At 44.5% G+C, this 20,895-nt stretch overlaps 1 protein-coding gene across 1 annotated transcript in view; it reads left to right on the forward strand.

The window, feature by feature from the left end:
• The first annotated feature begins 17,933 nt into the window (after window positions 1–17,933).
• The window catches only part of kcnab1b (potassium voltage-gated channel subfamily A regulatory beta subunit 1b), a 40,327-nt gene continuing 37,365 nt past the window's right edge, over window positions 17,934–20,895 (forward strand). The window contains exon 1 of the mRNA XM_037681330.1: window positions 17,934–18,225. Coding sequence (XP_037537258.1) covers window positions 18,008–18,225 — 218 coding nt within the window. The 5' untranslated portion in view covers window positions 17,934–18,007. The remainder of the gene's footprint in view (window positions 18,226–20,895) is intronic.

Raw genomic sequence — 20,895 nt, forward strand, 5'->3', positions numbered from 1 at the left:
TATATATATATATATATATATATATTATTGTAATTTTAATTTTTTTACAGGCACGTAGATGTTTAACAACCCATTAAAATACACCAATATGGTGGAAATTACATCTACTTTACAAATTTTTCTGGGGGACAACCCTCAGACACCACCAATGGTGGTCCCTGAACCCAAAATGTTTGAAAACCTCTTAGCAGGAAAAACTCAAGAGCTGAACCGATTATGACTCTTTGTGTCACTTCTTGAAGTGAATTTGAAATTTGATCTGCATTCTTCAACAAGAGGTGCTTTGTTGTGGTAAAGATAGCCATACTTTTGATTGTTCCGTGTCCTCTCATCATATATAACTTTTCAACAGACTCATTGTCACCCGTGAATGAATTCGGATCTGGATCTGGTTCAAAGATTTTGTTTGTTCTAAACTGGGTCACGCTGCCCCTCTGATCAAATGTAAATGTAAATCCATTCATAACTTTCCATAATCCAAGCATAAGCCCATGTTGCAAACAAACAAAAGCTCCTTGTTGAAGGTAACAGTGCATGGATTGTAAAAAGACACTTAAAGATGAAAATAATCCAACCTAAACTCTAAAAAAAGTATTAGTGTGGATACGCTTTGGACCATCAAATACCTTCAGTTAAGTTTCTGTCATTGTTTAATAAATCAGTCAAGAGCGAACACAGTGGTGTTTCACGTTCTGTTCTCAGCTGAGTTGGCCGAGCATGCAACAGGTGTGTCTGTGAGATATTTTTGACAAGGAGACATAAATATCCCTGCGGCTTTGATCGGCCTCCATAACAGATCAGCAGACTTCTCTTGCTGGCCTTGGCAGGAGGTCAAACAAAAACTGCCTTTGTCTTTATATTGTCAGCCATCTAAGAATAAATTTGGCTCCACTGGAGCACAGAGGTGTTTCTGACCCTCTCGCTCTCATATCCTTTGATAATGTTTGTGGGTCAAGTTTATCTGTGTGTGTCTGTTGTACTGGATTTGTCTGAGCACATGTGTACAGATTGATGTGCAGAAGTTGTGTTCGGTTAATGCTCTAAATCGCAGCATTAGCCCAGGGGCATAGCAGAAGCACTTCAGCCATAAAAACGCAGATCTCTCCTGCTGTATCGTATGTCGGACATCGTATTGTAGCTACTTACGTAAAGAGACGTATGAAGGGCAACATATTTAGAAAGGGATTTGCAAACTAAAGAAAGGGCTCTATCAGCATGTCTGAATCATGTACCTCAAGGCAGCCTGTGGTGAGATCCCCGTGCCGAGGACGAAAGAGAGGCCAAGACCGGATCACTGCCCTAGTTCCATCCAGCAGAGGGAGGGGGCAGAAGCCAGGTTGTGCACCTCAGTCCCCACCAGCGTTCTTTTGGGAAACTCTAAAACCAAAGCATCTCGAGAGCAGGAGTGTGGAGGATCTTCTTCATGCACGCTCTGATTTTTTTCAGACATCCACTCGTCCAAATGACAGCATGGTCCACAGGTATGTTCTGCCAAGGATAGCAAGAACTAGATGTTGCATGATGGAGTAGATGTTAAATGGATTCATCAAGTTTCATATTCCTTGATTGAACTAAAGTTTTTTTTGTCAGTTCCACGCAGTTTATTTGATTAATGAATGACTGGAACATGAGATGAAACACTGGTTTTGATCAGCGTCATAACAAACGCCTAAGGCTTTAATTATTCTTTGATGTGCTTATCTTACATCAGTGAGATCCACTTATTCTCCTCAGTAATGAATTGACTGTTTCAAGCATGTTAAAGGACCACCGCCAGATGAGTTCCTCTATCCTCCTTAACTCCTCAGTGTTTCAGCGCTATTAAAAGACTAATGACATACATTGAATTACTGTGTGAGCTGAATGTCAGAGTTGTCAACAGATAAATATTAGAATCAGTAATATAATGAGAGCTGCACAGTGGTGCAAGTGATTAGCTGTTTTTTCACATCAAAACGATCCTGGGTTGGAAAGTCAACCGCGTCCTTTCTATGTGGAGTTTGCATGTTCTCCCAGTGCATGCAAGGGTTCCCTTTGTCTGGTTTTCTCCCTTACTTGAAAACATGCATGTTTGGTTAATTGGAGGCTCCAAACTCACCCTAAATGTGAACGTGTTTTGTTGTTGCATGTTTTGTGTGTTTCTGTGGGACAACATGCCCAGTGTGTAAGGATTTGCGTTGTTGGTTGTATCTGGTTACTTTGTGTGTTCACGGTTCAAAGGGTTATTTTCCTTTGCTATTTATTGTTGTTTTGCTGTACATTTCTGTTTTTTTCCTAGTGTTCCCTTTATCACTAGTTCATTTCTTCTCAGTCAGTTTTTGTTTCTTCAGCTCCAGCCACGCCCACTTTCACTTGTCCCCAATTGTCATTTCCACTTCACTCGTCTCACCTGTCCATTTAGTCCCTACACTCTTCTCCATCTCTAGTCTGGCATTGTGTGGGCTTCTTGCTCCTGTTCTTGGTCTCTTACATGTCTCCTCAATTTTATTTTATTTTTTAGTTTGCTATTATATTATATTGTTCATACGTTTAGTGTTCCACATGCAGATAATATTTGCTCTGCTCTTTAATTTATATGTTAACTAAAACAAGTTTTGAACATTATTTTTGCCTGACTCACTTTACAGGAGTGGTGAATGTGGGTGAAAAATGTTGGTTACATATTGTAACCCCAGATTCTACGAGTTTAGGCGCAGCCCTTTAAGGCTAGTGGGTTTATCCCTACTTGCGCAGCGCAGCACTGAAAACTTTAGTCCACGCCCACCTACTGTGTGGGCCTGATCCTCGGTCCGTATAAATGACTGTGAGACTGGGTAATCGGCTTCCAAATAGCTTTTTCTTCAGCCATTTAGGAACCAGTGAGGCCCAGAGCTTAAAGGGCTGCACCTATACTCATAGAATCTGGGGTTACAGTACGTAACCAATGTTCTATTTCATATAGGCTTCGCCCTTTAAGACTAACGCTAGTGGGTTAAAGGCGAAGCAGGATGTAGCCTATGCCTCACTGGGTCCACTCAGACACAACATGAAGCACCTGCTTGCACAAAAAAACATTTCATCACTCAGCGTTCTGTGTGCGTAATTACGCGCTGCATAATTGCGTGCTCCATGTGCAGGAGCGCACCGGAGAAAGATCTCTGGTGAGGAAAAAAGGTTGAGATAGCAGACCTGCTGCTGTGAATAGGAACAACGGAGGATACGAATTGTAACAGTGTAACAATAAACAGAGCAGACCAACAGCTCCTCAGGATGAACCGATTAATAACAATAAAATCAGCAGTCATGAACTTGTGACTAATAATAAATATCTCACACTTCGACTGCATGCAAGCAGGTGTGAGCTCAAAAGTGAGGCTCCATGAAACAAATAATAATCATTCTGTCAGAACCCTGAGAACAGAATGGGTCATGGAGAAAGTAGAAACATCACGTAGATAAAAACGAATAATTGAACATGGCGATGATCAGGCAGCCGCCATACAAATATCCTCCACTGTCATCCCTCCATGCAGAGCCATGGAGGATGAAAATCCTCTGGTGAAATGCGCTGAGATTCTCTGGAGGATCCAGTCCAGATGAACTGTAAGCTTCAGAAATAGCCTCACACAACCAGTGTAAGAGGTGCTGGGTGGATAGAGGACATCCTGAAGAGCTGTCCCTGTAATGCACGAACATACACTGAAAGCGGCGCAGTGTGGCCGTGTGCGCCACGCAACATGAAAAATGTGCGCATGGGACAGAAGGAGGTGAGATGTTGCTTCCTCCTCAGAATTATGAGGAAGAGGATAAAACCCATCCAAAGTTATCACTCTTGGTCTGAATGAGCTTGTGATGTATTCAGAGCAGGGTTAAAACGCAGTACAGTTGAACTGCCGTCAGCTTGAATTCTGAGGCATGAGGGAGCAACGGAGAGAGCAGATAATCACTCACTCTCTTTGTCGATGTCAGAGCTAACAGCAGGGCTGTTTTAAATGACAGAAATTTAAGTAAAACCTGATCTAAAGACTCAGAAGGAGCTTTGATCAGAGCGTGCAGGACCATCGTTAGGTCTCACTGTGGAGCTAGTGGACACGACACCGGTCTGTGTCTCCGTACACCTTTCAGGAAACGCTTCATCAACGGGTGATTAAGAACTGTTCTGTCACCGAAGCCCTCGTGACAGGAAGAAATAGCTGCAGCATAAGTTTTAATTGTGCTGAACGTTAGATCTCTGTCCATCAGCTGCTGCAGATAGGACAGCATGCCACCTAGTGGACATGAGATTCGTACCCACCACTGCACCCTGTATTCACTGGTTAACTGGACATTGTTAACTTCACACAGACTCTCTCACTGGTACATTTTTATCTTTAAATCACTTCTTGGTCTGCTGCCTTCATACATATCCTCTTACATGTCTCTGCGTGAGTGCAGCTACAGCGTGCACTCTCAGGACATTATTACCTACAGTGTTCCCTCAGTGAGGACTGAACTAGGCAAAAGGGCCTTCCCCTACTCTGCTCCTGTTTCCTGAAATATCTTACAAAAAGATTTGAAGCTCGCGACCTTGACCTCTCTCTGTTGGACTCCTGGCAGGGACCAATGCAGACATGTTCCTGTTTTTAGTTTTCTACATTTGCCTTAGGATCTAGCTGTTTTTTGTTACTTTTCTTTTTTTAGCCTTCCTATTTGTAAAAAAAAAAAAAAAAAAAAAAAAACTGGAGTATGACTTTTTATAACTGTTTATTGTTGTCGCTGTTGTCCATTGTTGTCATCATTCTTTGTTGAAATCAGGTCTCTCTTGTAAATGAGTCCTCGAGGCTCAATGGGATTTACCTGTCTAAATAAAGGTTGAATGAGATGGCCTTCATGCCTTTTTCTGTGCACCAGCGCTGAAAAACTGTCCACTTGATGTGTACAGTGTTGTGGTGGAAGCAGCTGGTGCACTCAGAATGTACGCATCACATCCTGTGGGAGGCCCATCTTTTCTAAATGGGTCTGTTCAGCGGACAGACCCAAAGATGATGACCTATTTCTGGGTAACTCCTGATCGCTCTTCCTGCCTGGAGGAGAGCGCCCCCCCACAGCAGTTTCCATGGCCGACCCGATACCAGTCACTGCAGATTCGGGAACCACGGAGCGCATATGCGTTCAGGAGCTACGAAAATGACTGACGGTTCTTCCTCCCGGACCCGGTCCAGGGTCCGTGATATTGGCAGGACTGGAGGGAACGCATAAAGGAGCATTTTTGGCCACGGGCTGTGAGCGAAGGCATCCACTCCTAACGGTGGATCGTCTTGTGGGCTCAGTGAGAACCGTAATTGACAATGGACATTCTCCCGTATGGTGGACAGATCCACTGCTGCTCGGCCAAACCTGCTCCAAATCCGAGAAATCAGCTCGGGATGGAGGCTCCAGTCTCTGTGGCGGGGATCACCCCTCGACATGATATCCGCTCGCCTGTTCAGGACGCTGGGAATGTACACTGCTCTGATGGAGAGCAAGTTTTTGTGTGCCCAACACAACAGCTGTTTCGCGATGCGTAACAGTTGGGCTGAGCACACGTCTCCCTGACGGTTTATGTAAACTGCCGTCACCTTGTTGTCTGTGTGGATCAGAAAATGCTGATCCCACAGCAGGGGCAAAATGATGAGTCAAGTTTCAGATCGTGAAAACATTCTAGCACATTTATGTGAAGCGACATGTGGTCCATCCACTGTGCTCCCACTGCTTGGGACAGACACATTCCTCCCAGCTTGACAGGAACGCGTCTGTGAAAACTGAGACGTGTGACATAGGTCTGCCGATGGAAACTCCCTCTGACAGAATGAGAGGGTTTCCCCAGTGATTCAGATCGGTTCTCACAGAGGGGGGGCACAAAGATAATCCACCTCTTCTGGCGCACAGGATCTATGCGCAGGCGGGCGAACCATCTCTGAAGGCGTCTCATGTGAAGTAGGCCCAACGGAACCATGATGTGGGCCGCTGACATCGTCCCAGGAGTCGCATGACAGGCAGAACTGTCACTATGCTGCAGGGTTTGACATGGCGGAGCTGGGTTTGACACGGCGAAGCTGAGCTGATAGAGCTTCGGTTCTCAGCTGTGATAAAGGGGCTCCCATTGTAGTTGAGTTTAGCTCCACTTCCAGATAAACAATCATCTGGGTCAGACGAACGGAAGTTTTTCCCAATTTCTAGAAACCCCAGGTTTAGCAGGTGTAACACTAGCGTTTTGGTCTGTGCAACAGCTTTCTAACTGGACCGAGCTAATAAGAGCAGATCGTCCAGATCAAAATAATTCTCATTCCTGCCATGTGTAACGACTGCACAGCCGTCTCCACGCATTTTGAGAACGTGCGTGGGTTGTTTCAGAATGATGGAAATGTGAAAATATGCGCTCTTCAGATCTATGGAGGTGAAAACTAGTCGTTCTGGCAAAGTTCTCCATAAGCTGTTTGTCAGCATGTGGAATTGTCTCCCCATGATCGAATTGCTGAACATGAACAGGTTGAGAATGGGTCTCATCCCTCCGGTTTTTTATCAGAGCCAGAAAGTAGTGGGAGGAAGAAAAAAAACTGTATTTTCCTCTCCGTTGGGAACTCTGGAAATCACGTTTTCGTCAGAAATTCTTGAACTTCTGACTGGAGAGATGAGCTCTGTTCTGGAGAAGACAGAACCGTCTTTATCATCCCTCTGAACGGTGGGGGTTGAGCTGCTAACTGCAGCGTGTAACCCCTTCTGATCAGACGGTCCGTCCATCTGTCCAGGTAACACACTCGCTGCCACTCTGAGTAACGCTCGGAGAGCAGGCACGCATTTGTGTTGTGTCATGTTTCTCATGAATGTCAACCAGACTAAAAATACATACTGCCATCACTCGCTCCGGAGAGTCTCTGGGGGGAACCCAAGGAGGGCTCCGACAGAAAAAAAGGGCTGTATGTGTGCCTCTGTGCTGAGCAAAGGCTGTGTTCTCACATAGAGCTGAGGTGAGCCGACGCACACTGACAGGAGGCGTGAGCACTTTCTGAGTGAGACGCCGTTTCGGTGGAGGCTGCAGCTGTCGTGGAAAAACACGTTTACTCCCTCTGTGCTGTGAGTGGGCAGAAAACAACAGAAATTGAACACGGGCTCTGGCTGAAAAATGAGGGATTTTATCGGACTTGGTCTGCTGAAAAAACATAATTTTAGCTGACGTGGCAGACGAGTGTTTTGTGATATTTACTGAACTGTGGTGCCATTTAAAACGCTGTTTAGAGGTTACTGGCTCGTTCTGTGTGGGGAATGTGTGAAGAGAGGCAGCTGTGAGATCAGCTGATCTGACAGTCTCAAATGAAAATTTTACTTTCAGAGGTGTTTCTGTTTTATATCAAAAACATACATCATCAAAAAACACATACATTCCCCTCAAGGATCTGTTACCTGGTGGAGGGGGCCGGCGGAGGAGCGGGGCGTGAAGTCACTGCCGCTGCTGTGGAGCACCTCTGCTGTTGTTGCTGGCCAAGGCGGTCCCTCCAGCGGCCGGAGGGGTGGGCGAAGGACTGTGACGTCAGATGGTGTACACTCTCTGAGACCTCCTCGGACCTCTGCGATTTCTCAAGGATGGTCCTGAAGTTGGCCCCGAACAGCGCCTCTGGGATGATGGGGCCTTCCAGCAGGTCTTTCTGCAGCCTCTCGGACAAGAATGGCGAGAGGCGGAGCCAAGTGGTCCTCTGGATCATGGTCATCCAGGCGGCGATGTGGGACAGGCAAACCGCAGAGGTGGCACATGTTTAAGATGACATCAGCAGCTTTACAGAGAGAGCTCTTTGTCTCCACCAGCAGGTCTGCTTCCTCCAGCGGGGGGGGGGACCGAGGGAAACACACAGATTGGTAAAATCCTCCACTCTGGAGATGGAGGTGAAGGTGGAGACAGATGTCTTCAGCTTGCCGGGCCCAGCTGCAGCCTCATTCCAGTGTGACGTCACAGCTGGACAGCGAGGCCAGATGGGGTCAGGGCGACGAGCCGGGGCAGAGCCAACCTTGCCACCAGATCATCCAATCAGGGCGGAGGGAGGCAAGGGACGGAAAGTCCCTTGTGTTAACATCCTCCTGGATTATGTTGGGCAGCTCCGAGAGGAGGGCGCCGACGGCTGGGAGCAGTGTGGTCGCCGACGTGGTCGCCGACGTGGGAAGATCCAAGGTGGCTGAGCATCCGCTCGGCCGCTTGTCTTCCGTCACTACACTCTCCATGAGGAAGGGGGCAGCTCCGCATCGCTTTTCTCAGAGGAATCATTCGATTCACTGCGTGACTCTACGTCAAAGAAGGCAGTGGCGTCGTCCCGCGCATAGCGTCCTGCCACAGAAAAAACACTCAGCGGAGCTGCTGCTATCATCGCCTTTTTCGAGGAAATCATTCAACTACCGCGAGGAAAAAAGTTAGAAACGGCGATGGCGTCGACCAGCGGGTAGCGGCCCACCACGGAAAAGCACTCCTCGGCGCTTACCTTGAACAAGGCTGCTCGTCTGCTTCTCCTCGGGGAGGAAGAGCTCACCGGGACAGCAAGAGGTTGGCGTGGCAGAGACCTAGGCATCCTTAGCAAAGGTTGTGCTGGTCAAAGCTGGACAACTTTTTCTTCTTCGTTCTTCTGACAGTGCTAGCTAGCTGGCTGAAGAAAAAATGGGAGCCAATTACCCGGTCTCACCATAATTTATACGAACCGGGGATGAGGCCCACACAGTAGGTGGGCGTGGACTAAAGTTTTCAGTGCTGCCCTTCGCACGTAGCCTTAAACCACTAGCGATAGCCTTAAAGGGCGAAGCCTATACGAAATTGAACATAGGTTGTTTAAAAGTATTGCAAATGTAAAATAGGAGAATCTGATGCTAATAACAAAAAAGAATCAGATGCATTTTTTTCTTTTTCACATTGTTCAAACCTTTTACTAGTGTGTGTGTGTGTGGGGGGGGTGCGTGCATATGTGTAGGTGGCTCAAAGTATATGTTTGGAATGCCTCAGCTACTACCACACTAAATTACATTAATAATATAAAAGACAGGCAGACACAACTGCTTTATTCAATAGAAAAATGACACAAAGCATAAAATTCCCAATAAAGTGTCAAAGTTCAGACCTCAGCTTGTTAGAAATCAACAGTCCCTTATTATTCAGTCATCCTATCACTATCAATGTCCCATCATGAGGCACCATGTGCCTGCTGAACAAGCACACAAGGTGCATACATGACAGTATGTGTCTGTAGGGGGTGACACAAAAAAGATGTCAGCTTTTGTAAATGCAGTCACGTTGGATTCAAAGTGGCAGACACTTTTCATGCTGTGGGTGATGGATGGGTGCCCTTTCTCTTTCTGTGGAAAATATTATCGAACGTTATGGCTTCACGTCACACTCCAAGTCAACATGTTTCATCAGTATTTTACAAAGTGAAATTTGCGGATCTTTAAATCATCAGCCACTTGTGTTTGAGGGTTGAGATTGTTTATTGGGACAGATTGTAATGCAGCACAGAGACTTGATCTCCTGGACTAATCAGGAGTTCAGAGGAAAAACAGAGAAATGTGCCGTTTTGTGAACGGAGACATGATTTAAAAAAAGAAACAATGGAGGAAAAACATGAGCTAAGGAGAAGTGATGGAGCAGTGGAGGTGTTGGACTGCTGCGGCAGTGACATTGACATATTTTACAGGGCTGTAATTATGTGTCAGAAAATATAATGTTATACTGGGGGATGTTTTTTTTTTATAGTTGTGTCTTAAGGGAACTACTGCTGGTGCTATAAATTGCCGCATCATTTATGTGAGCCACAGGCAGTGCCGACAGATGTTCCACCTGTTGGAGATTCAGGGTTAGGTTCCTTCCAGAGGCATTCATCATGGTTTTTTTGTGCAGCATAATGACAGCTCATCTAAAATGTTCACACTCGCCTTATGCTTGCGTGCACAAGAACAACACAGTTACAGAAACCTATGAGAAGATTTTACCAGAGAATGGGTTGCCTCACTGTAAAACCCTAAAACTCTGCGGGAGTCCAGACGAGAATTTTAAACCTGTATACTTTTAAGTTAACTAGCACATTTTTAAACTAGAAGGAAATCAAAATCTTGGCACTAATTGTAAGATTAGAGTTATGTTTGCAGCTTCTTCCTGCGATGCTCCTCTCTGGAGCAGTGAAATTTTTTTCTGGTCAGGGTAAAACAGGGTTTGCTGCAGGCAAAGAAGCAGTGAATGATGTTGTAGTGGCAGCACATCAAAGATCATACAGCTTCTTTTGGTTTATTCTAAGAAGGTTGTGGGATTTAGGGAGGCATATTCAAAGCAATTTTACACATAAGGATGAGTTGACATGTCCTGGGGATGCAAGCAGTTGAGAAGAACTGTTTGCTGAGGCCCTTGAGGAGGTTTTTCACAGTCTGCAGAAATATCCTTGATAATAAGTTTGGAGTTTTTTTTTCCACTTCAGCTACTGTATAAGACAAAAAACTCCATATGTAAGTAAGTGCTTGAACTGATGTCTCTCAGGAAGCTGCAACTACAGTACTAAGATCAGTGTTAGGAGTTGGAAAATTAAACATTTTTAATCAAATTTGTATTATTGTTATGGAGGACCCAGATCAAAATATCTCTGCCTCTTCTTTTTTGTTTGTGATTATTCAACTTAAGTGACTGTAATGCAGATAAAAATACAAAATGGAAATAAGTTTTATTGGATGAAGCAGCCATGAATGATTTGAAAGGAGAGCTCATTCCAGATACTGTATATTACAAGGAATTATTGAGAACATCCCTGCAGTGTCGAGTTTGAATGAAAACCTTTAGCTTCTCCGTTCAAAGTGCTCCCATTAACCTGTTCTGACTAATTTCCCTCAGTGTGTTGCACATAGGTAAAACAAAAAAAGTTGCAAAGAAGCCTGAAATCCTCATAAAACAGAGTTATTTCCCCCAACAGAAGATGTTTCTTGTTAGCTGATGAAAATGTTTAATTGCGTCTTTTACTTGCTAACCCTATAATGCAGCACATTTCAGACAGTGAACAAAAAACTGCATTGCACTCATTTTGGATCATATTTGGAGCTTTTCCTACACGATTGCTTTGTAACAAAATGGAAAAATAAAGATAAAGAAGTTTAACTGAAGTCAATAAATTTCAAGCAAAAACACTAAGGCGGTTTTGAAATTGCTTTAAATTGTATAAATTCTGAGTCGGCACACGCATTTGTTTTTCTTGTTTAGAATTTTTACTTTTTTTGCAGCTATCCTCATACTTTGTACCATTTCAAACAGTCATATGTACAAATGTTCAACTTAAACAGGAACAGTGTGCCGTGACTTTTACTTTTAATAATCCATCCATCCATCCATCCATTTATCCATCCATCTATCCATCCATCCATCATCTTTCGCTTGTTCTGAAGTCATATCGACAGGGCAGCAGCTTGAGCATGGAGGCCCAGAGATCTCTTTACACATCCACCTCTTCTAGCTCTTCTGGGAGGACTCTAAGGCATTCCCAAGCCAACCGAGATGCATGTTCTGGGTCTTCTCCGGGGTCTCCTCCCTGTCAGACATGCCCAAAGCAGGGGGGCACTAGGGGGGCACTTAGGGAGCATCCTTACCAGATGCCTGAACCACCTCAACTTGCTCCTCTCGATGTGGAGGTGCAGGTACAACCTAAATCACGGTTATGGACAGACCAACCCTGAAGTTCACCCGACTCAGCTTCTTCCATGGAAGATGTGCCGGTAGGATTGAGAAGGTCCTGGAAGTATTCCTTCCACCTCCTGATGACATCACTGGTTGAGGTCAACAGCACAGATCCTTAACTGAACACAGTGTTAGTAAAGTGCTACTTTCCCATCCTCAGCCACCTGATGGATTGCCAAAATCTCCTCAGAGCCGATTGAGAGTCTCTATCCACGGCCTCACCGAACTCCTCCCACATCCAAGCTGTTCCCTCAGCAACAGTCATGGCTGCAGACTGCTTGACCCTACGGTACTCGTCAGCTGCCTCTGGAGTCCCACAAGCTAACAAGGACTGATAGGACTCCTTCTTCTGCTTGACAGCCTCCCTAACCTGGGATGTCTACCACCAAGTTCGAGGATGGCCACTGCGAGAAGCACCGACAACCCTGCAGCTCAAGGCAGACACCTCAACAAGTGAGGCATGAGACATGGCCCACTCAGATGGGGCTAAGAGTAAACCCACACCAGCTATTCCAATTCCAGAGTGAAATAAAATCCAGCCCCTTTCAAGGAGATTAATTCCAGAGCCCATGCTGTGCATTGAGGTGAGCCCAATTATATCTAGTTAGTACCTCTCAAGCTCACACACAATCTCAGGCTCCTTCCCCACCAGAGAAGTTACGTTTCATATCTCAAAAGCCAGCTTTGGTGAGCCAAGGTCAAATCAACAAGGTCCCGTCTTCGGCCACTGCTCATTGAGTCATGCGCCCGACTTGTATGGCCCCTTCTGCAGGTGGTGGGCCTATTTTTCACTTAGCTAAAAGCTACCATTTTGCTACTTTTAGCCATGGGTACAGTTTGGCTACTTTAAGCTTGCTGATTTTAGCTTTTGCTCTGTTTGCTTTAACTTTATCAATTCTGAAAATTTATTCATTCATTTTCTTTACCCACTTCTCATTTGCCTGGCTTTTTGCTTCCTCTTACATACCATACCATATCATACCATACCATACCATACCATACCATACCATACCATACCCTGTCGGGTCATTAACTCCTCCACTGCTGCACAGTTCTCTGCAGGTTTTAGTTCTGCCATCAGCTCCAGGGATCCTGTGGGTTCTAGTTCAGATGTTGAAGCTCTCTCCTTTCATTTTAACTCGGCTTGTCAGACTCTTTTATCCATTAAAGATAAGAACTTCCAGACCAAAGCCTGACCCCTGGACTGATGATGTCACACGTGCTGCCAGACGCCAGTGTAGGAGAGCAGAGCAAAAACGGAAGAAGGACAAGTTACAGGTGTCTTTCCAAGCACCGAGGGACAACTGGAATTTCTATCAGTTCACTGTTAGAGCTGCAAAAAACAAATATTTCTCTGACATAATTTCCACCAACTCTAACAATCCACGTGTGCTTTTTAAAACCGTCAGCTCTGTTCTTAATGCCCCACAATAAACCAGCCCAGAGAACTCCACTGGAGTGTGTGAGAACTTCCTAAGCTTTTTTACCAACAAAGTTGCAAACATTAGAGCTCTCATAAGCCCTCCTTCTTTTGACCCCTCCATCTCTGTCACACGCTCTGCTGTTTTCAGTCAGTTTGAACTCGTCACCCTGCCTTTTTTAAAAGACATCACTGATCGTATGAAGTCTGCTGGAGCTCCAAACGATCCCATCCCATCTTGTCTTTTTAAAGAGGTTTTTCGCACGGTGGCTCCTTTTGTGTCCCAAATCATAAATGGCAGCTTGGCAAGTGGACAGGTACCTGCGAGTTTTAAACATGCAGTTGTGACACCACTGATTAAAAACATGCAGTTGTGACACCACTGATTAAAAAACCCGGTCTTGACTCTACAGACATGTCCAATTTTAGGCCTATTTCTAAACTGACCTTTATGTCGAAGATCTTGGAGAAAATAGTTTACTCAGTTAACATCTTACTTAAACAACCACAACCTTCTTGAACTGTTTCAATCCGGTTTTAAAACTCACCATGGTACTGAGTCGGCACTGTTGAAAGTTTTTAACGACATTCTCTTAGCCACAGACTCTGGTCACTGTGTAGTTTTGATGCTGCTGGACCTAAGTGCTGCCTTTGACACAGTGGACCATCAGATCCTCCTGTCTCATCTGGAGAACTGGGTGGGCATTCAGGGTCCTGGTCTACAGTGAATTAGGTCCTATTTAACTGAGAGAAGCTTTTGTGTGCGCTTTGGTTCTGTGGAATCCTCTGTAGCACCTCTCACATGTGGAGTACCTCAGGGATCTGTACTTGCCCCCTTCTGTTTTCCCTTTATTTTCTACCTCTGGGATATATTCTCCGGAAACATGGTATTTCTTTTCATTTTTACGCAGATGACAGCCAAATCTATGTTCCTTTGAAACAAAACAGTACTCCTTGAACCAACTCCTGGAATGTATGGCGGAAGTCAGAGCATTGATGTCACAGAACTTTTTACACTTTAATGAGTAAAAGACAGAGGTCTTGTTGTTTAAGCTCAGTGATGGTTCTAAAGTCCATGTTGATCTGGGTCCTTTAACCAAACATCTGACTGAGACAGCAACCAACCTGGGTGTGAGGCTGGATAATGATTTTAAACTGGATGTTCAGATTAAATCTGTGGTCAAGTCCAGCTTTTATCTCCTGAGACAACTGGCCAAGGTGAAACCATTCCTGTAACAACATCATTTTGAGATTTTAATCCATGCATTCATCACAACTCGTCTGGATTATTGCAATTCACTTTATGTGGGTCTGAGCCAGTCACTACTGATTCGACTTCAGCTGGTTCAGAATGTTGCTGCTCGTCTTTTAACTGGCACCAGAAAACGAAAGCACATCACCCCTGTCCTAAAATCGCTACACTGGCTCCCAGTTCGTTTCCGGATTAATTTTAAGGTTCTTTTGTTTGTATTCAAATGTCTTCATGGTCTCACCCCACATTATCTGTCTGACCTTCTCCAGCCGTACATTCCCTCACGCTCTCTTAGGTCAGCTGATCAGCTGCTCTTGGCCGTCCCAAAGTCCAACAGGAGGCTGAGAGGTGACCGAGCGTTCTCAGTTGCTGCGCCTAAACTGTGGAACAAGCTGCCTCTGCGCGTCAGACAAGCTGACTCACTTCCTGTTTTTAAATCTGCTCTGAAGACTCATTTTTTTCTCTTTGGCTTTTAACGCAGCTTTAAATGTTGGCTTTACTGTTTTATGTTATTTGTTTTATTGTTGTTACTGTTTGCTGTTTTATGATTTGGTAGTTCATTACTTTTATTGTATTTGTTGAGTTCATAGTTTTTATGCATGTATGTGTTGGTGTACAGCACTTTGGCCAACGGTGTTGTTTTAAAGTGCTTTATAAATAAAGTTGTATTGTAAATAAAGTTGTATTGTATACCATATCATACCATACCATACTATTTTATTTATAGAGCACTTTAAACAGCGACAGGGACAACCAAAGTGCTGTACAAACAGAAACAAACAGGCAAAGCACACAGCAACACATAACATAATGTAAAATCAATATATAGAAACAAAATACTAGTGGATAATAACATAATGATTAGCACAGTGTAATGCATACAGGTTCAGCAACAGATCATACGTTGTTGAAAGCCAGGGAATAGTAGTAGGTTTTTAAGCGGGATTTAAAAACTGTGAGGGAAGGGGCCTGTCTGACAGGTGAGGCAACTCATTCCATAGTCTAGGGCCTGCGACTGAGAAGGCCCTGCCACCTCTGTGCTTAAGACTGATTACTGGAACTGAGAGAAGCAACTGGTCCGCAGCCCTCAGAGAACACGGTGGGATCCAAGACTACAGACTAGCATTAATAAATGAACATTAAATTAATAGCATTACTGTAACTCAACCTTTTTCAGTCAGGTCATCTGAAAAAAAAAAAAAAAAAAAGAAACTGTCCAGATGACCTGACTGAAAAAAGTTGGATTGTATACCTGGATTATTGAGCATGGGCTTTGTTGATTAACTCCTACTGTGTTTTTCCTCATAATGTATTCTGCCATGCTCTTTTCTTTATCTGGCTCCCACAAACATTCCCATCCATCTTGGGTTTATCAGGTAAAGCTCTTGCTCAACAAAAATCCCATTTAACAAGTGCAATCATAAAAGACAAGTTATGTTGCAAAAAATACAATTTTACTGGAGCATAAACGCATTTAAACATTTTGTAAAAACTTGCAAAATGCAACTGCAAACACATGAATAAGCAAAATACAGACTTCAAATAAATATCAGCCTTCCGTAACAGATTTTTACAAATGACTTTTATCAAACGCCATCACAATGATCTAAATAAAGCTGTGCTGGCCTGGAGGTGTGTGGATGTTCAATGAGCCATGACATCAGGCATTGTCACATCACTGCTACATGTGGAGGAAAGTAATGCTCAGCTCCGCTCCGCTCATTGGTTTTTATGCTTTGTTATTGCCCCAATACCACTTTACCTTATCTGTACTCAACATCTGCTCTTCAAAGCAGATGGCTGTTTTCTTTCTGGGAGCTGTGAGGATTTCTGAGTCCGTTTCTCCTGTTGTGCTATTTTTGCAGGTCATAGATGGGAGTTATCATGCTTGGTTTAGAATTATGTGAAGAAGGCATGTGCTGTAAAATCAGTCAACTATAAAATTTAATTAGTTCATGTAATAAAAGTGAAGCATGTTAGTGAAAACATGTAATTAACCTTCTTCTCATGTTCTCATGCCTGAAAATTCTGCCTGAAGTGGGGCATACACATACTGTAACATCAAGTCACTTCAACTCAGTTGTTTGAGCTCTTTCTCTCTTTTTCTGTCTCTCTCTCCCTCTCCCCCCCATGTTGTAAAACACTGCAGTTCTTTCAGACGCTCAGTCAGAGCTAGTCGCCTCACACACACAGTCTCCCACTCATTCAGCGACTAGCTCAGTCTCTCTGCGCTCCACACTCGCTGCTGCTCCTCGCCTCCTCACTGCATCTGTCTTTCTGAAGTGAGATACCATGCATCCTCCTTTCTCCTCCTCCTTTCTGCTTGTCCATTGCATTCTCAAGGTCCCTTCATCAAATAGAGCCCTGTTGCACCAAAACCAAGGACCTTAAAGAAAAAGCTTTGCGACTTCCTTGAGGAATTTGGAGACTGGACAAGGTTTTTTTTTAATTATTTTTTTTTAAATTTTGCTTCTTTTTTACAAGAACGTTTTGCTTCTGTTGGGATGGAGATCTGTGCGGGACCTCTGCTCTCCACATAAACACAGACCGATCTTTCTCAAAGTTGTTTGAGACTCAGAATCAGTCATCTCTATCGATTGCAACTCACTGTGTAAGAACATTTGTGTCAGTTAAGATTTACATTTTTGTGTATCTCAATGTTGTGAATGAATGCTGCCCACCAGAAATCATTTGTGCTTGTGCAGTTTTTAGTCCGGAAGCGTTTATGTGTCTGTAAAAAGCATGACCTTCTTCTTGAGATGTGTCACACGGGTGAGAGCGATTATGTGCATGTGCACTACCGCAGCACAATGTGGTGGTGCAGTGTTACTCTTTGCTTCAGAGGTTTGACTTAAAGGTTTAGCCATCAGTGTCGGGCTATAGAAACTGCTCTGACACCTGCAGTTCTTGGCACCTAGATTATGAACCTCAGAAATATTATGAATCTGAGACAGACCAAACAAAAAAATGTGCAGAATTAGATCAGATGAGAAAAACTGGAGTTTGCAAAGGAAAATCAGACATGAAGAAAATCTATCAAGACATGGGCTGGAAAGAAGAAAATACCAGAAATAACAAGAAAAACTGGGGCACAGTTGAACTCATTTTTCCATGTGGAAGAAGCTTAGAGATGTGAGCAGGAGGCGTTAAATTAGGGGGAAACCACTTTCTGCAGGTTTTGTTTTCTGTTTTGGTATGATTTTTTTTAAATTTTTTGTTCTTCTAGTCAAGCGTTCTTCTCAGTAGGACCGCTTTCTGAAGCAACTCAATAAGTGCTTTCTCTTCATCCTTCTCCCTCCATCTCCATCCTCTCTTTTGATTCCAGGTGCAGCGAGCCCAGCTCAGGATCTTCAGCCCAGCTCTCTGCACGCTGACCAAAACTGCACAGCTGATATGTCCAAATGTGACAGGTTGCGTAAGGTCTTCCTTTCAAAAAGAAACTGACTAATTCCATGACCCCATCATTCCCTTGTGTGATTTCCATATGAGATTCAGCAGCCTCAAGGAGAACTGCTCTGGACTCCTGACGTTCAACGTCACATAACAAGAACAAGGCCAAAATTTAAGGTCTGCAAGCAGAAAACAGAGGATCTGAAGCATTTCGTGGTCGTAAACAGTTTCTCATTTGGAGCAACCAAGAGCGGCTTTTCCAAGAGCCATGCAGGTGTCGTTTGCATGCACGGACCATGGTCTGAAGGCTCCACGCAATGGGGGGGAGCACAGCAAGCAGAACACCACCAGCCCCAACACAACCAGTCATGCCCGCGCTCGATTCCGCACAGTGGCCCTGATTGCTCGCAGCCTGGGTTCCTTCACTCACCGCTATCACCACAACCTCAAGGAGTCCACCGCCAAGCTGACCGGCATGAAGTACCGGTACGTAAACCAGTGAACACGTAGAAAAAAACAAGAGTTGGATGTGTGCAGGTGGCAAGCTGAAATGATAAAAGCAACAAATGACTAAATGGTAAAAGGAAAATCTGAAGATGCATGAGCAGTGATTTGTGAGATGATGTGAGTTTGAATGTAAACACAAAACCTAGGCTGCACATTTATTAGAAAAAATTAAACCATGGCAACTCTTCAGGTAATTACAGACATAGCAATCCTTGGGATGAATTATTTGTGCAGCCAGTGATTGATTTGAGAGACTTTCACAAAAGCATGTCCAGTGGTTCAAACACACACAAGGATATGGGTGAGAACTATATCAGAGAAAATTAAAGTACGAGAAAACTTCACGTAAAAATGTGACTTTAAGAAAAGAAACGTGCTGCTTTGAAAACATTTATTTGGCATAGGTGCAGAATATGTTGTGTTTGTGCTGATATGAATAGATGTGTTGGATTACTTTTATGGCCAATAAATGACCACAAAGATTAAAAATCATAAAATCAGCAGAGTAGAGTGAGTTCCAACTAAGAGACAATATGGTGCAGTGACCCAAGAAGTTCACAGTTTGCACATCGCCTCATCTTTAAGGTCTTAGTTTAATACTCTGACTATGCAGCACACAGTTCTTAATAACTTACCACAATCATGCAGCACATTCTGGAAAGTGTGACAGTAAAGCTGTGCAGTGCGGGCGGCAGAGCTCTCCGTGCACGTCTGTGTGGGAGTTGGACCAAAGCTGGGCCAAGTAAACAATGCTCTCTTATCTCACTGAGTGGGCTCTTAACCCAGACTGCAGAAGCTAAACAGCGGCTTTCCCCTCACCCCATCCACTCATTGGACAGGGTGACATCACCGTGCACTGTGTCAGGATCAAGACAGGTTGGTGGGACTGGATGGACAAGAAAACAAGGACCAAGAATCAGAAACTGAATAATAGAAAATCTGGACTGTTAGTTTACACAAAGAAGGACAGAATTTATGCAGAGGCAAAACTGTCATAAGTGTCTGCTTGTCACACAATATTATCTTGTTTCCATGACAACAATAATATGACCATCTTTAATCTGTTCTCGACTCTATAGTGGCTACTATTGTGCGAACTGGTTCACCATTTATTTTCAAATGGTTCGTTCGTATCTTATGATGTGTGTAAAGTTATAAACATTTATTTATTTATGTATTTATTTTACTCGTTGCAGATGGCACCTCCGTTTGGAGAAATGGAGTAAAACTCTGACTTGACAGATGAGCTAATGGCTAGTCCGAGCTCGTTTTAAAACAAGTTTAATCTTTAAAAATTCTACATTGGTTAATGTGAAAGTTGATTTTCTCATTTCTTTTTTCAACTTTGACACTACAGTCAATCTTTTGAATTTAATTAGTGGCATACATTATTACTAAAATCCAACCAATATGACCTGTAAGGGTAGGCTGTACAGTTTCATGTAGAAGAGTGTGTCTTATGTTTTGTTGTCATTATATTACATCTGAATATATATTCCTCAACATATAACAGACTTTTGCTTTAATTTAATTAATTTTATCATGTTCTTTGCACCCTTCCCATGGCTCACCACCTGTGGGAGGGGCCAAAGGGGTTGGGTGCAATGTGGGATGGGTGGTGGCCGAGGGCAGGGACCCTGGTGGTCTGATCCTCGGCTACAGAAGCTGGCTATTGGGACGTGGAATGTCACCTCACTGGTGGGGAAGGAGCCTGAGCTGGTGTGTGAGGCTGAGAGGTTCCGGCTAGAAATAGTCGGACTCACCTCTACGCATGGCTCTGGCTCTGGAACCAGTTTCCTTGAGAGGGGCTGGACACTCTTCCACTCTGGAGTTGCCCCTGGTGAGAGGTGCCGAGCAGGAGTGGGCGTACTTATTGCCCCCCAACTTGGTGCCTGTGTGTTGGGGTTCACCCCGGTGAATGAGAGGGTGGCCTCCCTCCGCCTACGTGTGGGGGGACGGGTTCTGACTGTTGTTTGTGCTTATGCACCAAACGACAGTTCAGATTATCCACCCTTTATGGAGTCCTTGGAGGGGGTACTGGAAAGTGCACCTCCTGGGGACTCCCTTGTTCTGCTGGGGGACTTCAATGCTCATGTGGGGAATGACAGTGAGACCTGGAGGGGTGTGGTTGGGAGGAACGGCCCCCTTGATCTGAACCCGAGTGGTGTTCTGTTGTTGGACTTCTGCGCTCGTCATGGATTGTCAATAGCGAACACCTTGTTCAAGCATAAGGGTGTCCATATATGCTCTTGGCACCAGGACACCCTAGGCCGCAGTTTGATGATCGACTTTGTCATCGTCTCATCTGATCTGCGGCCACATGTCTTGGACACTCAGGTGAAGAGAGGGGCGGAGCTGTCCACTGATCACTACCTGGTGGTGAGTTGGCTCCAATGGTGGGGGAGGATGCCGGTCAGACCTGGCAGACCCAAACGTATTGTGAGGGTTTGCTGGGAACATCTGGCAAAGTCTCCTGTGAGACGGAGTTTTAACTCCCACCTCCGGGAGAACTTCGAACATGTTCCGGGGGAGGTGGGGGACATTGAGTCTGAGTGGACCATGTTTCGTGCCTCTATTGTCGAGGCGGCTTACTGGAGCTGCGGCCGCAAGGTTGTCGGTGCCTGACGCGGTGGCAACCCTCGAACCTGA

Source organism: Nematolebias whitei, chromosome 9 (assembly GCF_014905685.2).
Source record: "Nematolebias whitei isolate Nwh7 chromosome 9, NemWhi1, whole genome shotgun sequence".
In the NCBI taxonomy this organism is placed as follows: domain Eukaryota; kingdom Metazoa; phylum Chordata; class Actinopteri; order Cyprinodontiformes; family Rivulidae; genus Nematolebias; species Nematolebias whitei.